The sequence below is a fragment of the Microtus oregoni genome, unplaced genomic scaffold (genome assembly GCF_018167655.1).
Source record: "Microtus oregoni isolate MIOR12 unplaced genomic scaffold, Mior012 000015F_ref0000493, whole genome shotgun sequence".
NCBI lineage: Eukaryota > Metazoa > Chordata > Mammalia > Rodentia > Cricetidae > Microtus > Microtus oregoni.
The window spans coordinates 1,378,145-1,386,948 of NW_024543074.1; the positions used below are offsets into that span (position 1 = coordinate 1,378,145).

The 8,804-nt window shown below is 53.8% G+C and overlaps 1 protein-coding gene across 1 annotated transcript; it reads left to right on the forward strand.

Annotated features, from left to right (window-relative positions):
- Positions 1-5,950: 5,950 nt before the first annotated feature.
- LOC121456104 (elongin BC and polycomb repressive complex 2 associated protein) lies at positions 5,951-8,279 on the forward strand. The gene has a single exon (XM_041663935.1). The coding sequence runs from the start codon at positions 6,396-6,398 to the stop codon at positions 7,515-7,517; it is 1,122 nt and encodes a 373-aa protein (XP_041519869.1). The 5' UTR covers positions 5,951-6,395; the 3' UTR covers positions 7,518-8,279.
- The last annotated feature ends 525 nt before the right edge of the window (positions 8,280-8,804 follow it).

Genomic DNA, 8,804 nt, shown 5'->3' on the forward strand with positions numbered 1-8,804 from the left:
GGTGTGTGTGTGCATGCACGCACACGTACCTCTGGAGTCTAGAGGTCAAGGTTGGTATCTTCTTCTGCAGATAGTTCATATTGCTTGAGATATGATCTGTATTGACCCTAGAGCTCACGGAATGCCTAGACTAGCTGGCTAGAGGGTGCCAAAGACCCTGTCTCTGGTCGCTGCTCACAGCACTAGGGCTACAGGCTCTTGCTACCTTGCCGAGCTCTGTGCATGGGTGTTGGGAATCCACACTCAGCCCCCACTCACAGTTAGTGCTTCTCTACACTCTGAGCTACATCCCTAGCCCCCCTCAAATATAGGTATATATACTTTTTGTTTTTGTTTTTCAAGACAGGGTTTCTCTATGTAGCTCTGGCTGTACTGGGACTTGTTCTGTAGACCAGGCTGGACTTGAACTCATAGACCCGCCTGTCTCTGCCTCCTGAGCGCTAGAATTAAAGTTGTGTGCCACCACCTCCTGGCACCTAAAATATTTTTTAATCCTATATATACAAATATATTTTCATATATATATAATATATATAATATAATCCAAAATATATTTTGGAGGTAGAGGCAGGAGGATGAAAAATTCAAGGACAGTCTCTTCCACAGTGAGTCTGTCTCAGCAGAACTGTGGGTGTATGTTACTAGGGATGAAACCCAGGCCATCGGACATGCTAAATAAGATAAAATGTTCTGCCATTGAGGTATACAGATAGAAAGTTAAACGCAAGTGTTCATGATTGTATTATTTATAGCAAAGAAAGTAAAAACCGCCTAAATGGAGCTGAATAAACAAAGCATGGTCTACGCACCCACACACTGAGAAGATATCAGGCAGTAGTAAAAAGACATAAGCTACTAATCTGTCACCAAACACCTGGGTACAGATAAAGCCTCAAAAACACTGTGAAAAAAAAAAAAAGAAAAAAAAAAAACACTGTGAAAGAAGCCAGAGGCCAAAGATCACACCATTCCCATTTCTAAGGGTCCAGAGATGGGGGCGCTATACGGCTGGAGAGTAGATTGTTCCCGAGGCTTGGGGACAGGAATGGAGTTACTGTGAGTGGGGAGAAGGAGTCTCAGAAGTGATGTCCTATTAACAAAATTAGATTTTGTTCCAGAGACGGTCCCATGTAGCCCAGGTTGGCCTGCACTGTGCCCAAAGCTGAGGATGACTCCGAGTTTCTGAGTCTCCTGTCTCCATCTCCTGAGTGCTGGGATTACAGGAGTGGCCCACCGTGGCAGATTGGCTTGTTTTATTTTAAGATGATATTTATTTTGCAGTGTGATGGAAGATGTGCAGTAGCTGGTTTTCTCCTTTCTTCACGTGGGTCCTGGGGATTGAACTCAGGCGTGGGCTTGGTGGTGCTGCCTTTGCCTAAGGGGCAACATCTCACTGGCCCTGTACCTTGTTTGATGAAGTCCTAGGAATCCAGACCCAGGGCCTCTTGCATGCTAAGCAAGCACTTCAGCCTAGAATTAGATCGTGAAGATGTAAGTTTACTTTAAAATGTTTAATTAAGCTCAGCACAATGTCACACGCCTTTAAAACCAGCACCAAGGAAGGAGGCAGAGGTAAGCAGAGATCTCCATGAGTTCAAGGCCAACCTGGTCTACAAAGGAAGTTCCAAGTCAGCCAGGATTATATAATGAGATCCTGTTTCAAACAAACAAAACAAAATTTAAAAAAATGTTCAATTAGACGCTGGGTTAAGTATGGGCTTATACATTAGAAACCTCATATCTACCACCTGGAGAGAAGGCTGAACTAGCAAAGTGCTTTCCAGACAAGCCTGAGGGCCCAGTGTGATCCCTGGGACTGCACAGAGGTCAATGTAGAGAGCAGCTCTGCAAAGTTCTCCTCTGCCTTCAGCGCTTGTGCCTGTTGCCATGCATGCCCATATGGACACAATAATAATGCATAAGAATAAAGACTAGTGGGTGGTGGCGGCGCACGCCTTTAGTTCTAGCACTCGGGAGGCAGAGGCAGGTGGATCTCTGAGTCTGAGGCGAGTTTCAGGACAGCCAGGGCTGTTATAAAGGGGACCCAGTCTCAGAAAACCAGAAAAGAAAAAAAAAAACCAAAAATAAAAAATAAAAATGTAAAGAGCGAGCGTGGTAGCTTGGGTTTATAATCCTTATGTAGAGAGGTAAAGACAGGCTGACTCAGGACCTCAATGGCCAGTTATCCTAGCCTGAGGAACAACGCTGAAGGCTGACCTCCAACTTTAATATGTGCACACACATTCAAGTGTATTTGTGTATATAGGAACAGGTGCACTCCCATTCATACGCACAAAAATGAATTTAAGTGGGGAGATGGTGGTGCATGCCTTTAACCCTAGCATTTGGGAGGCAGAGGCAGGCAAACATCTGTGAGTTTGAGGTCAGCCTGTTCTATAGAGTGACTTCTAGGACAGCCAAGGCTACACAGAGAAACCCTGTCTCAAAAAACAACAGCCAGGTAGTGGTGGTGCATGCCTTTAATCCCAGCACTCAGGAGGCAGAGGCAGGCAAACATCTGTGAGTTTGAGGCCCAGCCTGGGCTACAGAGTGAGTTCCAGTACAGACTCCAAAACTACACAAAGAAGCCTTGTCTCAAAAAAACAAAAACAAACAAAAAGTGAAACAAAAAAATTGCTTTTTCAAGACAAGGTTTCTCTGTGGCTTTGATGCCTGTCCTGGAACTAGCTCTTGTAGACCAGGCTGGCCTCGAACTCACAGGGATCGGCCTGCCTCTGCCTCCTGAGTGCTAGGATTAAAGGTGTGCACCATCACTGCCCAGCAAAACAAGTTTTTAAAAAATAGGGCGTACCTGCTGGTAGAAAACTATAATCCACCTCCTTGGGAGGCTCAGGCCAGGAGGATCTGGAGTTCATAGTCAGCATGGGCTATGGGATTGATAGACATCTATAATCCCATCTAATCATATCTAAACTAGAAGGTAGCTATGGGCAATAAACGGCAGAATTCTTATAGATTAGGAAACACAAAACGCTGGGAAGTTCTTTGGGGCTGGAAAGGGTACTCCATGTCCCCCTTCTCAGGAATAAGCTTAGCCAGGGAGGCCCTACCTTCCAAAACCTTAAACAGGGCTCCTTCTGCCTTGTTAAGAACTAGATGGGCTGGGGGATGGAGAGATGGCTCAGAGGCTAAGAGTACTTGTCCCTCTTTCAAAGATCTTGGGTTCAGTTCCCAGAATTGATATGGTGACTCCAGTTTCAGGGGACCCAACTCCCTCTTCTAGCCTCCAAAGGCGCCAGGCATATGTGTGGTACACAGACACACATGCGGGTTAAACACCCAAACAAAAATGAGTAGCTATTAAACAAAAAAACTAGATGGGCAGCCAAGAAAGAAAGCCTTCTGGGTTAGCCCCCGAGGGCTCTTCTTATTTCTTTTGTCCTTTCCTCTGAAGAGGTATAAAATAGGACCCAGAACTCAGTTTGTCTCTGTGGGGGAAGCAGCCACCCCTCCCATAGAAGGCGGAGGGTGAGTCGAGTGCCCTCTACTGTTCACTCTTGGAAGTGCAGCAGCCGGGCCAGCCGATGTGAGGAATTGGTGATGTTCAGTTGAACTTGGTGTTCAGCTCTGCTGTTGATGCTTTGAGAAAAACACAGTTGACCCATTTTACTGAGAGGGACAGTGAAACAGAGTATCTAGGCAATACTGCTCAGGGCTGCAGAGCTGCCCCGCGGAGTCTTCTGAAAAAAAGATGGCGCCTTGACGCCAGTTTTTTTTCCAGTTGTGGCATTACCCCCAGTGTTTTCTTGTTTTGTTTTTTTTAACTGCTTCCAAGTCTTCCGGGAAGGGAAGGTGGAAGGGATTTCTCCTCCAGGGCAGGACTCTTTAACCACACTGACCCCTTTCATTAAAGCCCTAAACTCGGGTTTGGGGAGCTGGCAGTTTTTGGAGTGGGAGATGAAGGAGGCCTGTGAATTGCATTGTTACATAATAGTCGCTGATTTATTCACACAGAGATTCACACCATGCTAGGTGCGGGGCTGCAAATTCCAGAGACTCCAGAAAAAAAGAAAGGACTCTCCCAGGCCGGGCTCCGGCAGAGGGCCGAGGCTGTTCTCCGGTGTTTGTCGCTGCGACCAGAGGAGAGCAGGGAACTAGGTGCCTCTCCCACCAAGCCGAAAAGCCCTGCTGAGGCTTCCCACCCTCTCTCTAGTGCAGATCACTCGCCTTCCGTTCCCTTCCTCCAGCGTGTGCCTGTGTGCCTGTGTGTATTTAAGGTGGGGCCAGGGCTCTAGGGGCAAAGGAACCTCGGAGGTTAGATCCAGATCAACCAGGTGACCTGGCAGGACCCCGGGATCTACCCACTTCAGGACAGCTGTCCCAAAGCTAGGGTTCCGTCTCATAGAGGACACTTGGGATTGGGGAGCTGGGGATCAGAACATCGAACCCTCTCTTCCCACAAGTCCCACTTTGGGCTTTACCTTGGGCCTCCGCCAAGGGCAGGGTGTGGGTATGTGTGTGTGGGAATCCATCCTTAGTCCTTTCCTCCCAGGTGTTATTAGATGTGATTTAGAAAAACAGTGTCCCTATTGTCCCTGGGAGGATGAGGATGCAAGCTGTTCTATCACAGGAAAACCGATTGTGCATGCCGGTAAGTGTAGCGCTCAGAAAGCTGAGGCAAGAGGACGGAGTTCTAAGCCAGCATAGGCTACGTAGTGAGACCCTATCAGGGAGGGAGGGAGGGAGAACATTCCTTTGCCCTGGCCAGGAAGCGATACTGTAACCCTCAATCTCATTCTCTCCCAGACTCCTACATCAGTCTCTTGCAGATGAGAAGCAACTGTATCTAACAACCCGGCGTCACAATGATGAACAGCCCTAGGACTCCTGCATACACCCATTTATTCACAAGCGGTTATTGTGCGGTTTGGGCAGTGGGAATATAGCAGGGATCAAGACTGAATTCTACCGGCTGCCGGGCTCCTTCTGTGCAGATAGGATACTAGCTTATTCTAGACCCTGAGGAGAAATCAGCATGAAGGAACAAACCTCTTCCACAGACTAAGTAGGCTGTGTAGGAGCTGAAGGAGAGACGTGAGAGGTGTATGCATTGTCAGGGATGTCGTGAGAATTCACTTTTCTCTTGTGGAAGGAAAGTAAGAGTCTATGCGCCTCCTTTGGCCCTTTCTACCCATTTGGGGCAGCTCGGGATTCAGAGGGTCGAATCCTGCCATTTGGAGGCTCTCGACTATGCCAACGCGTTGGAATTCCGTTAAGAAGTGGGGTACTTCTATACTTCACGGAGATAAGGAAACAGGCACCGAGAGCGCCAGCTAAATGTCTTCCGTGGGTCTGATGAGACTCCCCTCCTCCAAATTTAATTTTTTCCTTTACACATCTCGCACATACGTAGCGAATTCCTAACCAGTCACTCTACAAGTGGTTTTTGTTTTGAGTTCACTGGGTGCCAGGCCCTGTTCTAGGCCCCCCCCCCAACCCAGAGCAAAGCCCACAGGACACCCTTAAGGGCGATCCCTTGCTGCGCCAAGCTCGAAAGCCATCGACGCTTGGTTTCATCCTTTTTCTTCCACCTTGCTTTTGAGCTTGTCGCTGTGAATTCACGGAGTTCCATCAAGCTGCCAAAGGGCAGAAACAAACTTTCCATTTCACAGATACGGAAAACCTGAGTCTGCTACCGGGTAAACGAGTGGCCTGATCTGCGACCAGGTAAAATGATTCCAGGATGCCAGCAGGACACCAGAAGCTCTGCGTCTGGCCCCTCGCACTTCCACCAGCGCGCGACCAGAACCACGCGCCCCGGATCCCCGCCTTCCAGTCCAGCAGCTCTGGGTCCACGTGTGTGTGTCTGTGTGCGGAATGGGGACGGGGGCCGTGCCGCCCGAGGGGTGGGGTCTGCGTGACGTCACAACAGCAGCGACCAATCAGAGGCGGGCTCGCAGCCGCGGCGCTGGTATTGGGGCAGCGAGGGGGCAGTTCTCTATAACGCGGTCTCCGGAGCCAGCGGGGAAGAAAGAAGCCGAGAGGGCGGAAGGCGCCCTCCCCGCCGTTGGGCCCGGGCACCGGGCGCCGGGCCGGGGTCCTTCCCGCCGGCTGTGAGTACCGGCCGCTTTGTTTGCCCCCGCCTCAGCGTTGAGGGGGGCGCGCCGGGAACGCGGCAGCAGGAAGCGCGACCGATTGCGCCGGGGACGCGAGGGGACCCAGGAGTCCTGCCGCCGCGAGGGCCTCGTGACGAGACCGCGGAGGGACCCGGAGCACCGCCGCGGGTCCCCGGTGGCGGGCCCGGGGCGCCCGTGAGCACAGACCTCCCGTCGACGGGGGGCGATGTTCCCCTGGCCCGCGGGCTCTTCGGGCCGCCGGGGCATCCCGCCGTTGGGACCAGGGCCCCCGCAGTGGGCGACCCCCAAGGCTGCTCCATGGAGACTCTGTGTCCTCCTCCCCGCCTGGCAGTGCCCGCGTCCCCGCGGGGGTCTCCCTGCTCGCCCACGCCCCGGAAACCGCGTCGGGGGACCCCGGAGTTCTCCCCGCTGTGCCTGCGTGCCCTCGCCTTCTGCGCCCTTGCCAAGCCCCGGCCGTCTGCCCTGGGCCTGGGGCCTGGAGAGCTGGCGCCGCGGACCCCGGTACTGCTGGGCCCCCCGGCCTCGCCATGCACCGGCGGCAGGGCTGTGGACAGTCTGAAGCACCTCGGGGGACAGGCCGGGCCACCGAGCGACGTGAGCTCCGCCGCCCGCGAGGATGCAGGAATCGCGGTGTGCCCAGGCGGCGAAGAAGAGGAAGAGGGCGGAGGCGGCTTCCCGCACTTCGGTTCTGGTTCCTGCGCACCTCCCGGTTGCTGCCCTGCTCCCCGGCGTCCTCGGGATTCTCCGACCAGCTCCGCCTGGTCCCCGCCTAGGCCAGCCCCGAGTCTGGAGTTCCAGCCTGATGCAGCTAGCAGTCCGCCTCATGAGCCCAGCTCCCAGTCTCCTCCGCCACCTGCGGGCCTCTCCCCGGAACCTGCGTCTCCGGAGCAGCCTGTGCCGGCCTCGGCGGCTGCAGCGGGTGGAGACCCTGCCCCGGCCGCGCCCGAGGCACCCGCGCTCAGCCCTTCGACGGCAGACGCAGCGCCGGACGCGCCCAGTGATCTCCGCCAGGAACATTTCAATCGCCTGATCCGCCGCTCGAAACTTTGGTGTTATGCGAAGGGCTTCGCCCTGGACACTCCAAGTTTGCGCCGAGGGCCCGAGCGGCCGGCAGCCAAAGCCCGGGTAGCAGCCAAGAAACGCCGGCGGCCAGCGCCTCCTCCGCGCGGAGTGCAGCCCCGCCGGCCCGTCCCGACGCTCCCCACCTCGAGCACCTTTAGCCTCCTCGACTGCTTTCCCTGTCCACCAGCCCTGGTGGTGGAGGAGGACGGAGACTTAGGGCCGGCTTCCTCGCTTCGCCTCCAGGGAGACGAAAAGCCTCCGCCTGCCCACCCGCTGTGGAGGTGGCAGATGGGAGGACCCGCTGTCCCCGAGCCCCCGGGCCTCAAATCCTGGTGGGTCAACTTGGAAGAACCCTGAGCTTTAGACCTTTAGACCTCTTCTCCGGGTTGGGGCCCCGGGCAGTCTGAGGACTCCAGGAGGGAGCCTTGATTCTCAGATTTGTCTGTCTTCTTGCGTTTTATGGACTGTGTGCCGAGGAACCGCAAATGACAGTGATCTTCAAGCACCTGAGAGGTCTGGGTGATAGTCCCTCATCTCCACCAATGAACCAAGGGCTGGCTTCCGGAAAAGCCTTAACTGTAGAAGGCTGCACGACCAGCCCCATCCCTGCCCTCTCAGCGGGCGACCAGGGTCTTTATACCCCAGGGGAGCAAGGCGGCGACTGCCCAGAGACCAAAAGAAAGGGACGGAGGGAAAGACCTTGGTGATGGACAAACCGGTTGTTTCCGCGTTTGAGGGCCAGTTCAGGGACGTGGGGTTGCGGTGGGGTGGGAAAATGATTGACAACTCCCTGGGGGCATCCTCTACCCCCCACGGTTCAGACCTTTAACCCTTTACACCCCCTTTTCTATTCCTAGTCCTTCCTCTCCCCAAGTTCAGGTGATTCTCCCTCAGGCTCAACCAGCAGGGTTGAGCAACTTTACCCTTTTGTCCAGTTTTTGGGGTTTCCCTTGCCATAAGGTTTGATGAGTGGAAGAGTCCTCCAGCCCCACTTCCCTCCTCCCTTAAAGAGGAGGGCAGAGGGCCTAGTTGTGTGGCCCAAGGCTGGTTTATCCTCGGGAACAGGCCAAAAATTCCCTGGGAAGATAATGGAAGGTGGAAGAAATCAATAAAATCAGACCAAACAAGTTGTCTTTCGAGGTACTCTGCCCCAGTTTATGGATGGGGTGGGTTGGAGTTAGAAGGCTACTCTGAATCCATCCTTCAGACCATCCTGACTCAGCCCTTTAACGAGGTGGGTGCAGGCCTTTGGCCTGAGGGCTTGGAGGGAACCTGGGCGGGCAGGCTACCTTAAAGGGTGGAGGTTTTTTTTAGCCTCAGGCATTTTGGGAGTTGTCAGGGATCTGATGGATCAGAAGGGGGCAGGGCCTGGGGATTAGGTTTGGGGTCAGAGGTTCTGTTTTGCAGAGAGGAGCTAGGCCTGGACCCTGCCCCAGTTAGGACTTCTTGAGTCAAGAAGAGTGGAGTGACTTTCTCTACCCTGGGAGATCGGGTTCAGGGGTGGGTGATGTACGCAGGGTGGCAGGACTTTGAGATCTGCCGGTTACGGAGGGTCCTAGTGGCCCTTGTGTCTACGCAAGTAACACCCCTCATCCCCAAAATTGGGCAAGGAAGAACAGTTCCCATGTGACACTGGGAAGGACA